Source organism: Dipodomys spectabilis, unplaced genomic scaffold (genome assembly GCF_019054845.1).
Source record: "Dipodomys spectabilis isolate Male_0828 unplaced genomic scaffold, ASM1905484v1 ptg000199l, whole genome shotgun sequence".
In the NCBI taxonomy this organism is placed as follows: Eukaryota; Metazoa; Chordata; class Mammalia; order Rodentia; family Heteromyidae; genus Dipodomys; species Dipodomys spectabilis.
The window spans coordinates 753,168-770,743 of NW_024870876.1; the positions used below are offsets into that span (position 1 = coordinate 753,168).

A 17,576-nucleotide genomic window follows, 5' to 3' on the forward strand; every position below is an offset into this window, starting at 1 on the left:
CCGTACAGAGAGGTTACAATTACATGAGCAAGGTAATGAGTACATTTCTTATCAAGCATTGTTGCCTCCTCCTTTGTTTCCCCTTCCCATCCCTTCCCATCTACCCTCCCCTCCCCCTCCTGGCACCAAAATTGTAAAGTTAATTTTCGACATAACGTCTTGTACGTCTCGTTGTTGCAATGGGTCCACCTGTATCCCTATTTAAACAATTTGTTTTTTTCCCTTCCCCTCCCCAAATTATACCAACATCAAATACAATGAAAACAGGTGTTTTGTCTCCATTGCTGCTCCATAAAGACCAATCTGCACCCTTAACTTGACTGCCTGTCTTGCAAATGAGGACTTGTGATTCAAAAAGAAAGATTAGTGATGACTTCTAACTGAATAATAATACCTGGAGGATGGACGGTTTTATGACTTAATTGCAAAATTTATAATAAAGTAAAATACATAGTGTTCTGTTCTGTGTAAATATAACTCCTAGGAATCATTCGTTGCTCTAGTGTTTTTTATAATGTGATTCTAGTACAAGTGAAGATACTTGCCTGCCTAAATAACATAAATATTTAAATAGTAGTGTCCTACAGTAGATTATAAAGTCCTTGCGGACAAGGATCTTATATTTAAATCTTTAGTACAGTGACTACCTTTGACTAGGCTTTAGGTATTTGTTCATTTGACATTTTTAGACACAGAATATTAACACTAGTGGAAAATTAATTTTATATTACTAATGTTATACAGACAGCTGAGATACAATGTATTTTACTTATTTTTCCAAAAAATCATAAACTGATTTAGAAAGCAAAAACTTAGACTGCATAAATAATGTGGAATAGAAAAGGTTATATGCAGTTTTATAAAAATAAGTGGTAATAATAATATATACAAAAGCAATAATAAAAATTAAAAACAAACTAAAATCTAAAGGTGTCTTTATATTTTGAAGATTATTTCCTCATAAATTTCAGGAAAAAAGGACAAAATAGATTTAAAATCAAATAAATTTATCATTCTAACTCATCTTTTTTTAAAACAGTAGTTTTTAGCAGCATTGCTTAGAAGACTGAAAGAAATGACATAAAGAATACTTTTTTTAATTCTTAAGTTTTTTAATCAGTTTAGATAATTTCATGAAGGTTTTTATATAAAATTTCAGAAAATTAGCTTTTTATAAGCTTATAACAAACAAAAGCCTTTAATGCTGTAGATTTACAAAATGACATAAGTTAGATATCTGTTGTCAGCCCAACATTTTGTAGCACTTCTGAAGACTTTCACACAGGTGATATATGTCATATTGAAATGTTACAGATGAGGAGAATGAGGCATAGAGCAGGAGGGATGGAAGGGATCTGGTCACACACAAGGCAGCCACAGACAGCACAGTACAGGACTCAAGGCAGTGGTGCTGTTGCCAGCTCTGACTACCTTCCATAGTGAGTCTGCTGACATCTGAGGTTGAGTGGACTTCGAGGTATGTGAAGGAAATCTTTCAGTAATATACGACACACATGTCCCCAGAAAATTACGCATCACCTGGAAAAATCTCTTCATAAGCCTAACACATTTATCATAAGCTATAATTAAAAAAGTTAACTACATTTAAATGATTACTACTGGTCTGAGAATGTAACCCAGCCAGAGTACTTTTGTAGCATGGGATAGGCCTTGGAGTCCACCCCCAACATTGCAAATAAATAAGCAAATAATAACATCCAAATTGTGACATACAAGAAAGCAAGAGGGAGAAATTGAGATTATTAATGCAGTTTACAAAATAGTGGTAGAAAACTGTTCATTTGAAAGGGAAAGATTCTCTGATATAACATAAATGACCCTTGTGAATGCCTGAGTAGAGAGTTGATACTGTGTTGAGAAATGTTGAGAGTTGAGACTATGATAAGAGTTTTGAGGTAACTTCGTATCTAAATAGGTTGAGGAAAATTAGCCCATTTAATTGAAAAATAAAACAACATATAAAGGAAAATAACATTGAATGAATAAAATATTTAAAATAACATCTTAAATAAAATTATTAGTAAAATCTCACTTGATCCATGAAAAACCTTTGGACTAGAGGTAATTATTGTTAATTATCCTTTTGTGTGTGTGAGAACATGTTGTCAAGATGAGATAAGCAGCTGTCCTGTGGTTCCCACGTTTTCAATAACATTAATAAGATTTTAGGACTATGCTAACCCTATTCTCTAACAATTATTATTAGTCTTATTTGAAATCAAGACTTACTATATAGCCCAGGCCGGCCTAGAACTTGTCATTATCCTGCCTGAGCTTCCCAAATACTAGTATCACAGGCATGTACCAACACACACAGTTCCCCAGAACAGTTTTTAAAATGTCCTATGCACATGTATGCATGCAGAAATACACATATTTTATTTATTTTTTGTTGCTAGTGGGGCTTGAATATGTATATTTTTAAACAGTTGAACTCTAGAGTTACTAATGCAACAACCTCATATGCACAGAATAAACAAGGTTAAATGTAATTATTTAAATTTATAACATGGTAGTGCTGGTGACTTTTTGGATACAAGCTTGAATGCAAATTTAGAAACCTTAGGCCCAAGAGTATGGCATGGAATACTGAACCAGCTAGCATAAGCCTTCTCCTATTTATTGGGCTCTAGAAAGGTACATGCTCCTATACAGACTTCTGGGATCATGCCATAGTGACATCGTCCAGCAGTACTGGTCAGGAGTAGAATGATGCATCTGTGAACTGAAAGGTTTGTCTTTCTTCTTGGACATTATTCTAAGTCCTCAATCTGAAGATATTTTCTTTTCTTTTCTTTTCTTTTTTTTTTTTTGCTGGTTGTGGGCCTGAACTCTGTGCCTAGACCCTGTGCCTCAGCTCTTCAGCTCAAGGTTAGCACTCTACCACTTGAGCCACAAGTGCCACTTTTCTGCTTTTTTCTGCTTTTTTTGTGGTGCTGAGGAATCGAACCCAGGGCCTCATGCATGCAAGGCAAACACTGTGTCATTGAGCCACCTTCCCAGCCCTCTGAAGACATTTTCTAACAATTTAAAACATTAGGATGTTGGCTATCATTTTATTTTACAAAATTAGTGACCATTTCCTAGACTTGAGTTTTTTTTAAACAGAAGTATTCAGTGTGCTTTATCTTTTATGTGTTAGCTTTACGAATTAATTAAACTTTGAATTCTTTTTCTAGCATCTTAGATTACCTGACTTTTCTTTTAAACTAGTTATGAGACTGCTATTGTCAATTTTGGACCTCTGTACTCAGAAAATATAAACCCATGGGAAGCATTGCCCCGCTCTTTAATTAATCCAAAAGCTTCCATTACCCTTCCTCTGTTCCAGGTACTGCCCTACTTATTAGGATTACCACAGTAAACCAATGTCCTTGCCACATATATGTCTTGCTGTGGAGAGGAGACATAGGATGAGAGATTAGTTACTTGTATGGAAAAAGCCATGCCTAGCTGGGCACTTGTGGCTCATGCCTGTAATCCTAGCTACTCGGAGGCTGAGATCTAAGGATTGCAGTTCAAAGCCAGCCAGCGCAGAAAAGTCCCCAAGAGACTTTTACCTCCAATTAACCACCTAAAAACTGGAAATGGAGCTGTGGCTCAAAGTGGTGGCGCACTAGCCTTGAGCAAAAAAGCTCAGGGACAGTGCCCAGGCCCTGAGTTCATGTCTCATAACTGTCAAAACAAAAAGCTATGCTCTGTTTTCTTCGTTTTAGTCTATATATTGTCCAAGGCTGAACAAGAAGCACTTTAAAAATACCAGCTTACTTAAATAGCTTAAACCTTGCTTGTTTAGGCAGGTAGTTTTACACAAACATATACATATATGCAATTTAATCTATTTTAAAACATTTAATTCAGTATATTTGTTAATATAGTAAAATATTTACCCAACTTTAAAATTTGCTTCAGCATTCAGTGGTATAATCTACTTATACCTTATTATATTACATTATTGTATATAATGCTTTTAATTATTAAAATCACAATCATTGATATTCATGGAAAAATAAAAAGTCATGAACTTGTGAAACAAAGAATTCCTTAGTGCATGTACTTTTCCTTTCCCCTTTTAAAAATATGAATCTTATACTTTTTGTTGATGTTGACTATTTTAGTTTCAATAGGCTCACAAAAAAGTGTTTTACTATTATATGACATCTTGCCCAAACCTATCATTTAAATTTATATAAATTTCCCCTTACAAGTTTTACCATCTTAAAGAGTTTTACCATCTAACTTTTATTCAGTAATCTATTAAACAGGAGCCCACTAAAGCCAATTTACCACATTCATTTTAAAAATAAATTAATGATTATCTCTTATTATTGAATTTCAAGGTTTTATATGGAATACTAAGAAAACTGGTAAATGAAATATTATATATTGCCACTGGAGGGTAGTATTTCCTAAAGAATCACATTTTTATAAATAATCCACTTAAATTTAATATGACAAATTATACTATTTTAAGAATGCCTTTATTAAAAATATTATTCTTATAATTTCAATCAATGCCCTCAAAAGTTTGCTTTATTGACTCATGGAGATTTTATTTGGAGTTATTTATTTACTTTTTAACTCAAATTCTTTTCTTTAGCCCATTATTCCTATGTTTACACAAAATATTCGAGAAGGATTTAGATCACTTGGAGGAACAAGTAAGTTCTGATTCATATGGTTTTTAACTACTGTGTAGTATTTAAAGTGTTTGAAATTTTGAGCCTTATAAAGAAAACTTTTGAGTTATTAACTTTAGATAATAGACATATTATTTAGATGTTATTTTATATCAAATCTAAATGATAACTAGTTGTAAGCAATGGCAGTTCTTGAATGTTGTATTTTCATTAAGAATATCATGCATATGGAAACTTATTTGTAATGAACTTAAAAATGTACAAAACTACAAAACTTCATTATGTTTATAAAAATGATTTAATTTATTGTATCAGGCTATTTTGATGAGAGTTAGAAAAAGATGTGCACACTATCCTTTTAACTCAGCTCTGAAAAATAGATGACCTACATATTGAACTAAGGTTAACAATCTCAGGAGATATTGTTTGTTCACTTAGGTTTATTTCTGTTACATCTTTTGTTTTCCTTCAGTGTTTTGAACTGTAATATATTTACTTGGAAAAGTTCTTTACATTTAACTTTATTGCAGATTAAACTTGTAATCCAGTTATTAGATTGACAACACTTGGATGTGATTTTTCTTTGCCACATCTGTTTTCTTATTTTAAGAGTTCAGGTTATTTGTTGTACCCCATTGTTTTTGTATTGTATTCAGTCAGTTATATTGTATATCCCTACCTCTGCATTGCTAGGATTTGTATCCAAATATAAGGCCCTTTTTTAAAGAGCTTGAAATTCCTTTTTTTTTTTTTTTTCTGGTCATGGGGCTTGAACTCTGGGCTGGGTGCTATCCCTCAGCTCTTCAGCTCAAGGCAAGCACTCCACCTACTTGAGCCACAGTGCCACTTCTAGTTTTCTGAGTGGTTTATTGGAGATAAGAATCACGGACTTTCCTGCCTGGGCTGGCTCTGAACCAGGATCCTCAGATCTCAGCCTCCTGGGTAGCTAGAATTACAGGCGTGAGCCACTGGTGCCTGGCCTCCTATTGTTTTAAATTTTAATTTTTCTGCTTTTTCCCAGATGTAAACTAGAAAGGCAGGTTGCCTTTCTAGTTTATTTATATATATTTTATATGTTATATATTTCATATATTTTATTTATATTTATGATGTAATATTTAGTTATATTTAAGAATTGTTTCTCATTTTTTCCAAATCTGTTTGTTCATATTGGCAAACCAGAAATTATTCCAGAAAATATATTTCTTTAATTAATTAATGTATTAATTTTTTTACTTTAAAGCTCAGAATCTCAAAGATAGTGTGTAGGGATTTCTTTTTATTTAATTTCAGGAGTATTACTTCGGTGTAGTTTTTGTTTATGAGGTATTCAATTTTGAACACCATACAAAGCTGTGTAGCTTATGGAGATGGCCTTTTGGGGTTCATTTGCTGCTGCTTTTGTGTTTTAAACTTAGCCCATCTGCTTATTTTACATTTTTACCACTTTTTCAATCCTGCTATGTTTCAAACTTGGTCTTTAGCTTTAGTAATTCTTTGATATGTTGGTTGTTTTTCCTAATTTACAGTAGTAGTTTGTAGTCTGCATACAATCTGTAAATGCCCTGTAGTCTCATGTGTACACAAGTCTGTTTCCCGCTCTCTTGGGTTTTTTGTTCCCATGAGTCACCTATTTCCTGTCTAGACTTGAGCTGCCTGCTCTAGGTTGCAGGCTTTAATCTTTGATCTGCAGCACTTGTAACTAGTTAGTCTTTTCAAATTTGTTTTTTTTTCAAATTTTCTTTTCATGTTAGTAGACTTGGTTTTTTTTCATTTTTAGATTTACTACAAAAATAGAGTATGAAGTACACAGGGAGTTGTGACATACACCCCTCAATCTTCTTCAGGTCCTCGATTGATGGTAGGGGCCTGTGTATAATCTCTGTGTTACAATGGATTTTTGAAAAGTTGATCTTTTTTGAAAAAGTTATATTAATTGCAAAGAAAATTTAAAATTACATGTTTAGAGTATTTGATCAACAAACATGATTTTGCTTACCTTAAAACAGGGTTATTTAGGTGGCTTTATGAAAAATTCCGCTATCCATTTGCACCAATGTATGGGGGTTTTCCAGTGAAGTTACGGACCTATTTAGGGGATCCCATTCCATATGATCCAAAGGTCACAGCAGAAGAACTAGCTGAAAAGGTAAACCATTTTTTTTTCTTTCTTAGTCTTAGGATAGATTTTTCTCTTGAGATTACCAGATGTAAAATGGCATTACTCATCTGTGTGTCCTATAAGTGTGTTCTGTGTCGGGCTTCTCCACTACTGGGGTTTTTGTCCTACAGAAGGTCTTGGGTTGTGACATTTTTTTGTTGTGATGAAAGGAGTTGGAGGACTCCGGTGCCATAGACCTTTAGTGGCTGGAGATCAGTGATGGAGTTGATAGTCTCTTGGGACATGGAGGGACATACTGTTCTGAAATGTCTGGAAATAGGAACTTAAATTAGGGAGAGAAGTCTGATTGCTGCTGAGGATCTATAAGTCATTTGCTCTGCAGTGACTGCTTTCCCAGGCAGTTTAGAGAGACAGAGAGAAGGACCAAGGACAGACTGCAGGAGGTGAAAGAAGGATAATTGCTTAAGTAAGACAGCAAGTAAATTTGTGTGACAGAAGTCAGTGTGGAGATTTTTTCAAGTGGGGTGATCAGTAATAGAGTTCTTGCAAAGAGATCAAAGAAAATGAAAAATTTAAAAATGTCATGCAGAAACCAGGCACAATGGTTTATATTTGTAATCCCAGGTGATCAGAAGGCAGAGATTGGAAAGACCACAGTTGAAGACTAGCCAAACAAAAAGTTAGCAAGACCATACCTTAATAAGGTGGGTGTGGTGGTGCATGTCTGTAATCCCAGCTGGGAGGGAGAATCATAGTGTGAGGCTAGGAGTTAGGAGGCTCATAGTGTGAGGCTAGCCCTAGACAAAAATATGAGACTCTACTGGAAAAACAATTAAACCAAGAAAGATACTATTTACATTTTCCCTCCTTCAAACCCTGGGCATTCCTTTTTATACTCTGTTTCTTAGTACTTTAGATAATTCATGAGTAAAATCATACAGATTTTATGTCTTTATAATTAGCCGTTCTCATATATCACAATGTCCTCAGATTTCATCTATCTTGTAGCATGTGACAGGATTTCATTCTTCTCTAAGGCTGAATACTATTCCCTGTGTTTATCACATTTTCAGTACCCATTCACATTGGCTGATGGACACCTTGGTTGTTTCTACTTGACTAGATCGTACAGAATACCACAAAGAATAGGAGTGCAAATGGCTCTTGGAGATCCTATTTGGATGGATGTGCAGAACAGGATTGTTGGTTTTATGTGATCCCATGTGACTATTTCAGGAACCTCCATTTTGTTTTCCATGGTGACTTGTCTTTAGGTTCTCACAGTATGGAGAATGTATCCTTAGACCCAACACTTTTCTCAACACTTCTAAAAAGTGAGATGAAATCTTATTGTGGTTTTGATTTGCATTTCAAGTTATTTGAAAGTTTTTATTTGTTAAATTTAATCTTCCAGTGGGGGTCACATGTATGAGTCCAATGCATCTTGCTCTGAATCACCCTTGCATCATTCTTCATCCTCGCCACACTGCCCTCCTTTGAGGCCTGTCATTTCTCACTTTTTCATACATGTACACTGAGTACTGTGACTATATTTGTCTCTCATTTTTTTATTCATCCAGCCCTTCCTACCAATTTCAGCTTCCTGATCCTCATTTTGTTATGCTCTCTTAATTGTTCAAAGTATTTACTACATTGGTTTTCACTCCTGCATGTACTGTACATTAGTCAACCTGATTGTATATATAGACATATGTTCCTGTGTGTTTACACAAGAGGTTGTATTTTGTGTCTAAGATCCATGTATGAGAGAAAACATGCACTTTTATCTTTTTGGGTCTGGCTTAACTTCACTCTGTAGAATTTTTTTTCCAACTCCATCTATTTCCTTGCAAATGACATAATTACATTCCTCTTAGTGGCTGAATAAAACCTCATTGAGAGGTGTGTGCGTGTGTATGAGACAATTTTTTTTTAACCATTTGTTTGTTGTAGGACATCTGGGCTGTTTCTATAACTTGGTTTGCCTAGTTGTCAGTCAGTTGTTGAGTTGTAGAATTTTATTCCATATGTTAACCTTCTGTTAAATATACGTTTCATTCTGTAGGCTCCTTTTCACTTTTCTGATTGTTTTCTATGCTGCTCAGAAGCCTTGAGTTTGAGGAAGTGCTACCTAAAAACTCATTACCAAATTCCAGATGATGATACTTTCCCTCTATATTTTCTGTTTGTTTCTATCTTTAGTGGTTTTAGACCTTAATGTTTTGTGGTTTTAGATTCTTATATTTACCTCTTTGATATGTTTTAATTTTTGCATGCCATGTAATGTCCAAATTCTTTTGCTATCTATTGAGTTTTCCCAGTGCCATTGCCAAAGAGCCTGTACTTTTCCCATTGTGTGATCATGGATGGAACTCATATTGAAGATCATTTAGCCATATGTCATGAAGGTTTATCTCTGAGCTGTATTCCTTTATTTGTCTTTGTCCCCAGATAGAACTGTTTTGATTATTGTAGCTTTAATATTTGAAATTAGTTTTTTTTTCCATTTTTTATTGTCAAGGTGATGTACAAGGGGTTTCAGTTGTATAAGTAAGGTAAGGAGTACATTTCTAGTCAACTTTGCTACCTCTTCCTTCAATTTTCTCCTACTTTCTTTCCTTCCAACCCCCCTCCCCAAGTTGTACAGATTGTTTCCAACATACTGTCTTGTGTATATCCCTGTTGCATTGGTTCCCCCCTTGTCCTTTGTCTCACCATTCTGTTGTTCCCCTTCCCTTTCCTAATTCCAATAAATGTATATACAATACCAGGGTACCAAAATCAAATACAGTAACAACAGAGGATATACCATAGGGGGAAGAACATACAAAAGAAACAAAAAAAGTCACATAGCACATGAAAAAACAACAACAACAAACCAACCCAGATGCCCCTCAGTAGATGAATGGATCAAGAAAATGTAAAATATAATGAAATTCTATGCTTCCATCAGAAATGGAATGACATTACTACATTTGTAAGGAATTGGAGATTTGGAAAAAATCATATTAAGTGAAGTAAGCCAGACCCAAAGAAACATAGGTCCCATGGTTTCCCTTATTTGTAAGAATTAGTATATGTCTAGGGTAATTTTAGCAGATGAGCAGAATAGTTTAATAGCTATGTACATATGACCATACAAGATGATGCTAAGGGAAATGAACTCCAAGACATGAAATTAAGGATCATAGTAGCATCACTTGTGTCAGCTAGGATTTTTTTTCCATAGAAGATAATCTTATTTCTTTTCTTTATATTATCTGGCTTTATCCTCCGTCATCCCTATAGTGTAGACCTTACTAGTTTACACAAGAAAAAACTAAGTATTCAGTCAGCATTACTAGATTATACTGTAGTAATAAACAACAATATCTCAGAGGCTTTTGACAGTAAACTTTGTCATGTTATGTTTCCTTGAAACTCCGCTGCAGCATTGTTCCCCCATGCCTTCATTGCTTTGAGACTCAGGCTGTAAAGATAATACCATATGGCATGTTGCTGGTCAGGGGTACAGCCATAGAGTGGCTCTTGAAGCTTCTATTTGAAGTGGCCCACTTAGGCCCAATGGTGTTTTATTGGTCAAAGCAGTCAACATGGCCACACTAGACTACTTTAAGGTAGGATCTGAAATCCTCCATGGAGATAGCCTAGTAGGGGAATGAAAGAATGAAACATCCTGCCATACCATGGCTTAGCAAGTACATTATCTTAGAAAAGTATATGCAAGATGCATTGTACTCATAAGCTGATATGTTAAAACCTCTGTACAACTACTTAAGATATATATATATATATATATATATATAAAATATATGTAGAATATGCAAACTGAGCACTGTAATCCTCTCTCAGGAGGCTGAGACCTGCCGATTGCAGTTTGAAGCTGGCCCATACAGAAAAGTCTGCCAGACCACATCTCCAATTAACTAGTAAAATGCCAGACTGGAGGTGTGGCTCAAGTAGTAGAGCCTTATCCATGAGCAAGAAAGCTTAGTGACATGGGCTGGGAAGGTGGCTCAGTGGTAGAGCGCTTGCCTTGCATGCATGAGGCCCTGGGTTCGATTCCTCAGCACCACATAAGCAAAAAGAAAAAAGCCGGAAGTGGTGCTGTGGCTCAAGTGGTAGAGCGCTAGCCTTGAGCTGAAGAGCTGAGGTACAGCACCCAGTCTCAGAGTTCAGGCTCCACGACCGGACCCCCCCCCCCCAAAAAAAAGCTTAGTGACAGTGGGTGACCCTGAATTCAAGCCCCCATACTAGCACAAATTTAAAAAATAAAAGAAAAAAAAATCAGCATTTCTTTCTTCTTCTTTTTTTTTCTTTGTTCAGTCATGGTGCTTGAACTCTGGGCCTGGGCACTATCCCTGAGCTCTTCAGCTCAAGGCTAGCACTCTACCACTTGAGCCACAGTACCACTTCCAGCATTTTCTGTTTATGTGGTGCTGAGGAACTGAACCCAGAGCCTCATGCATGCAAGGCAAGCGCTCCATCACTGAGCCACCTTCCCAGCCCAACATTCAGCATTTCTAACACGTTGAAGGAGACTGTTCATGTAAAGGTGACATGGAAGAACTTTCAAAAGGCAATGTTGATGACATGATATATTACTTCTTTTGTCCAATTATTCTGATGGTTCACACATTATTTCTGTCTTGTGTGCTGGGAGTAAAACCCTTGACACTGGCTTTTTAGGGCCATATTCTTTACTGAGAGCTTCGTGCACTGAGATACAACATAGCTGAGACCTGGCACTAACACTTTGATGTTACCTGTGCTCCTACCATTTTTAGTATCTGCTTCCTAAAAATCCATTTTCAGTTGAATTCTATTTTTTTCTACTAGTTTTTTTTTCCCCGTGTACCTATTAAGATTTAAGTAGGTCAGAACCAGTTCGGAACTTTTTTTTCCAGATATTGTCTTATTTTTTTAGTAATGGAGGGAAAAACTCCAAAGCAACCATGGCCTAGAAGCTTATGGATGTGGCCACAATCCTGCTCTGCCACTAGTTAGGAGTGTCAGTCTGGATAAATGAATGTCTAAGTTGATATTATTGCAGTAAAGTATGCTTAAAATCAAGAGTACTTGAAATTCTCCTTTAATGGATGCATTTTCATAATTTGCTAATCTTCCTTATTAATAACAGGAGCATAAACCATAGCATAATGATCCCTGGATTATCACAAATCCAAACACATTATCATGCAAATTAATATTTAAATATAGAAATTAAAACTTAAGTAAAAGTGGGTCATAGGTAGTTCAGGCATCTAATTGTGGAAAAAAGTCATTTTCTAAACACCACCTAATGTAAATTAAACTATCCTGTAGTAAGGGAAAGATGACAGGATTTTCTTTAAAGATCTCTCAGACTCTGTTCTGCTCTCATGTTTTCTTTATCTTTCTTTCTCTTTGTCTCATTCTGTGTTTTCATCCATATTCTCACCTATATGCAAGATAGATGATTTGTTTGTGCCTGTATTGTTAAGGTGGAGAGAGGATGGAAAGAAATGGAGAGATTGGAGAGCTAAGAGTACTGCCAGTGATAGGCTGGTGTGAGCAAGAGACAGAAAATGTCAGGCTTTGACTTATAAGATTCATGAGAGGACCATATGAGGACAGAGGGGGAACTCAGGAGAAGGTGAATGTTAAGTTAGTCTTAAATGAAGCATGTTGAGGGAATTCATATGGAACAATGAAAGACCCCCAAATAGCAAAAACGATCCTCAACAGAAAGAACACTGCTGGAGGAATATCAATACCAAATTTCAAACTCTACTATAAAGCCATAGTAATCAAAACACCTTGGTACTGGCACAAGAACAGACCTCAGGACCAATGGAATAGAATTGAAAACCCAGAAATGAACCTACAGACCTATAGCCATCTAATCTTTGATAAGGGAGCTAAAAACATAGAATGGAAGAAAGACAGCCTCTTCAGTAAATGGTGCTGGCAAAATTGGTTATCTACTTGTAGAAAACTAAAGTTAGATCCTTATATATCACCCTGCACCGGAATCAACTCCAAATGGATCAAAAACCTCAGAGTCAAAGCAGACACTCTGAAAACATTACAGGATGGAATAGGAGAAACCCTAGGTCTTGGCACAGGCCCAAATTTTCTTTTTTTTTTTTTTTTTTGGGTCCGGTCATGGGGCCTGAACTCTGGGCCTGAGCGCTGTCCCTCAGCTCTTCAGCTCAAGGCTAGTGCTCTACCAGTTGAGCCACAGCGCCACTTCCGGCTTTTTTTTTTCTTTTTGCTTATGTGGTGCTGAGGAATCGAACCCAGGGCCTCAGGCATGCAAGGCAAGCACTCTACCACTGAGCCAACTTCCCAGCCCCCAAATTTTCTTAATAGAGAACCAGAAACACAACAAATCATAGAAAGGTTGGACAAATGGGATTGCATGAAGTTGCAGAGCTTCTGCATGGCAAAGGACATAGCTAGCAAGATTAATAGAAAGCGTATTGGGAGAAGATCTTCACTAGCCATACAATGGACAAGGGTCTCATATGTAAAATATACTTGGAACACAAAAAATTAAATCCCCAATAATAAATCCTCAAATAAACAAATGCCCAATAAATAAGTGGGCTAAAGACTTAAAGAGAAACTTCTCTGAAGAGGAAAGAAGGATGGCCAATAGACATATGAAAAAATGCTCAACCTCCCTAGCCATAAAAGAAATGCAAATCAAAACATCATTGAGATACCACCTCACCCAGTTAGAATGGCTAAAATCAAGAACTCTAATAACAACAGATGCTGGAGGGGATGTGGACAGAAGAGAACCTTTACTGCATTGTTGGTGGGAGTGTAAACTTGTTCAACCACTTTGGAAAGCAGTATGGAGGTTCCTCAAAAGACTCCACATAGAGCTCCCCTATGACCCAGCAATTCCACTTTTAGGCATTTATCCAAATGTTTATAAAAAAGACCACACTAAAGTTACCAGCACGACTATGTTTATTGCAGCATTATTTACTATAGTTAAGATATGGAACCAACCCAGATGCCCCTCAGTAGATGAATGGATCAAGAAAATGTGGTATATATACACAATGGAATTCTATGCCTCCATCAGAAAGAATGACATTGCCCCATTTGTTAGGAAATGGAAAGACTTGGAAAAAACCATATTAAGTGAAGTAAGCCAGGCCCAAAGAAACATAGGTCCATTGGTTTCCCTTATTTGCAATATCTAGTATATGTTTGAGTTAAGCAGAAAAGGTCAGATAAGGTGATGTTAGGGAAATGAACCCTAAGATAGGTATTCAAATGTTTTTTTTCTTTCATGTGATTGTTTCTAACACATTTATAAGATAATTTCTTTGTTGTTTTGTATGTCCCTCCCTGACAGTATAACCCCTGCTTTCACTGTATTTGATGTCGGTATAATTTGTGGAGGGAAGGGGAAAAACAAATGGTTTAAATAGGGATATAGGTGGACCCATTGCCACAATGAGATGTACAAGTCGTTATGTAGAAAACGAACTTTACAACTTTGGTGGTGGGGGGAGCGGGGAGGATTGGGTAGGGGAGGCAGGGGGAGGATGGGAAGGGATGTGAAGGGGAAACAAAGGAGGAGGCTACAATACTTGATAAGAAATGTACTCATTATCTTGCCCATGTAATTATAACCCCTCTGTACAGTATTTTCACAATAAAAAATATCCAAGGGAAATCATATTTAACATACCTGTGAGGCTTGAGGGCACTGAAGATGAAAAATTGGAAATCTTCAGCAAATGAATGGTGATTGAAGCTGTGACAATGGATGAGATTCCTGAGTCTTTGGGGAGTAACTCCATGCATGCTTTTTAGAGAATGGGTCCTTGGAAGGAAAATAGCCTGAGAGCCACCAGAAGATCAAGAGAACACCAGGGTCCAGAAGTGAATAGCATTACAAGAAAGGGGTAACTAGTGGTGACTTGAGAGGACTGGTAAGGCAAAGCCTGGAAGCCTGGTTTTTTGAATTTAATGACAGGAGTCACTGGTGATATTTTCGTAAACTGCATTTTCTTAATACATAGCCCTGGTACTTTACCCATGAATCCTTCTTTCATTCCTCAATTCATCCTAAATCATCTATAGTCATGCTGGATATTTAATTGAAGCTTTTTTGTTGTTGTTGTTGGTCGTGGGCCCTGAGCTCTGGGCCTGGGCACTGTCCATCAGCTCTTCAGCTCAGGGCTAGCGCCCTACTAGAGCCACAGTGCCACTTCCGGCTTTTTCTGCTCATGTGGTGCCGAGGAAGCGAACCCAGGGTCTTATGCATACGAGGCAAGCACTCTACCACTGAACCACCTTCCCAGCTCCTGAAGCTTTATTTTAAAGCCTTATATCATCTACCTTTTGAAATCAGATTTGAAAGTCCAGCCAAAAAGACTAATTTCCCCTTCCTTACCCATTTGTTTCTCTGTGGTCTTTGTTCTTCATACTCTTTTTGTGTCACTATTAAAATCTCACTTGTCCTTCAAGACCCTGACCAAACAGTACAATGGCCACCCACCCAGTGCACTCTCAAGTCTGAATTTCTTTGAGATGTCACATATCTATCACAAATGATCTCAGACTGCAAATATTTTGTACTTAATTGTTCCTGTGAGTGCCTTGAGATGACAAATTTGTTTTACTCACGATAGCTTTTATAGCATAGAATAAATGAATGAAATTTTAGAAATACGCTTCACAAAATGCAAGCTGTATATCAATCACTGTGCTAAACACCGAAGATGTCATTTCAAGTTCATTTAATCCTTCTAGTAACTGTATGAAGCACTTCTCATTTTACAGATATGAAAGTTAGTTTAGAGGAGCATATTTTAAAAAACACGTTTGGGCTAGGCTTTATTTACTCAAAGATTAAATTTTATAAATTAAATGTATATGTGTATACATGTCTTATACACATATAAAACAATTTTGAAAACTATAAAGTGATCTGAAAGTAAAAAATACTGTTGAATTTTGACATTAACATAGTGGGAAACAAAACAAAATTTAGTCAAGAGAGATGGCACATACCTGTAATCCTAGCCCTTTTGAAGCTGGTCTACATAGCAATTCTTTGTTTTAAAGAGATAAAGCAGGGGGCCCCTATGACTTGATGTATCCTGTATGACTTTTCCTTTGGTATGAATTTTTACCTTTCCTGTTGAGCTGTGTGGAAATCGAGGTGGGGACTGAAGTGTGCCAGCTCATTCTTGTCTCCTTACTTCTTCCTGTTGCCTTACTTGATGTAACTGCAGAGTGAAGACGATAATGGAGAACATGCTCTATAGTCTATGAACAGCCAGGAAGGATTGAATCTTTTCAATCAACTGCTACAACATTTTCTACTTTTTTTCTGAGTTTTTTTTACCCCCTACAGTTCATTTTAATGTTTATGGTCTGCAAGACAGTGTTGTGCTCACTAGTGGTAAAATACTAAGATGTATCTAACAACGCTCAGTGTAGACATAACCAAGTAGACAACTGTAATAAAATAAAATACAACCTTAATAAAAAAAATGCTGTGGTATACTGAGAGGGAAACAATTCATCCTGAGAGATTCGTTGAAAGTAGTAGAATACTGAAACCTTTACAAGATGTCCGATCTATACTGGGCTCCAAAGAGATAATGGCTTTTCTTCTGTTTTCTTCATAGACCAAGAATGCTGTTCAAGCTTTGATTGATGAGCACCAAAGAATACCAGGAAATATTATGCGTGCATTGTTAGAACGTTTTCACAAGAAACAGAAGGTCAACTAGAAGATAATTTAATACATCTATATTAATATGTTTGCAACTATAGTACTGTCTTCTACATTTTATAAGTCCTACACTTGGTACTTTTAAAAGAGCATATTAATAAGCATCTTTCTTAGATCTTGTTTATTTAAATTTATATTGTCAATTGTGTTTTTGTAATCAATTATGTTAAATTTAATTAGCAACTCATTACATGCATAATAATTCAGAAAATGATCATATTTTATTTGTAAATTCTTAGTGATGAATGATAAAAATATAGGTTTTTGAAGTTAAACGTTTTTAATAAAAGCAGTTTAGGTTTAACAGTTTAGCTAAGCAGTATTACTGAATAATGCATTTAATATCTGTGTTTGTTAGATTGACTAATTTGGAGAGAGGGTATATGTTAACGTTTCACTAGTTGCTTGATTAGGTTAAATAAGAAATGCTTTTATTTGTGCTTCAGTCCTTGTATAATTTGAGCAAATCATGCGAAGCTTTTGTGCCTCAAGAATTTAATTTTTAAAACATGATAATAACATGGTAAGGAGCATTATTTTAAGTTGTGTATCTTGACTGTCATGGATAATTGTTGAACCAAAATTATAACTGATTTGGTTAAACAATATCAAACTCTTCAGGAGTTGGTACATATATTTGTCCATTTTCAAATATGTCTGGTTGCCAAGCACAATGAAAAGGTGTACTGTGTTTATTCTGTAAAGTAAAAAAGAAATTAAGAATAGCATAATTTCCAATTATTATTTTTTCCTTTTTTTGTGTGTGTGTGCCAGTACTAGGGCTTGAAGTCAGGGCCTGGGTGCTGTCCCTTATCCTTAGCTTTTATGCTCAAAGCTGGTGCTTCCATTTCTGACTTTTTTGTGGTTAATTGGAGATGAGACTCTCATGGACTGTCCTGCATGGGCTGGCTTTGAACTGATATCCTCAGATCTCAGCCTACTAAGTAGCAAGGATTATAGATGTGAGCTACCGACGCCTGGCTTGGTATTTATTATATTTTAACAAGAGTCTGTAAAACAGTCTAGAATGCGCTGTCAG

At 36.1% G+C, this 17,576-nt stretch overlaps 1 protein-coding gene across 1 annotated transcript in view; it reads left to right on the plus strand.

Moving 5' to 3' along the window:
• Positions 1 to 17,263, plus strand: part of Tmem68 (transmembrane protein 68) — a 42,323-nt gene extending 25,060 nt beyond the window's left edge. Inside the window, exons 6-8 of the mRNA XM_042696132.1 lie at positions 4,622 to 4,682; positions 6,671 to 6,810; positions 16,431 to 17,263. Of these exons, the coding sequence (XP_042552066.1) occupies positions 4,622 to 4,682; positions 6,671 to 6,810; positions 16,431 to 16,535 (306 nt within the window). The 3' untranslated portion in view covers positions 16,536 to 17,263. The remainder of the gene's footprint in view (positions 1 to 4,621; positions 4,683 to 6,670; positions 6,811 to 16,430) is intronic.
• The last annotated feature ends 313 nt before the right edge of the window (positions 17,264 to 17,576 follow it).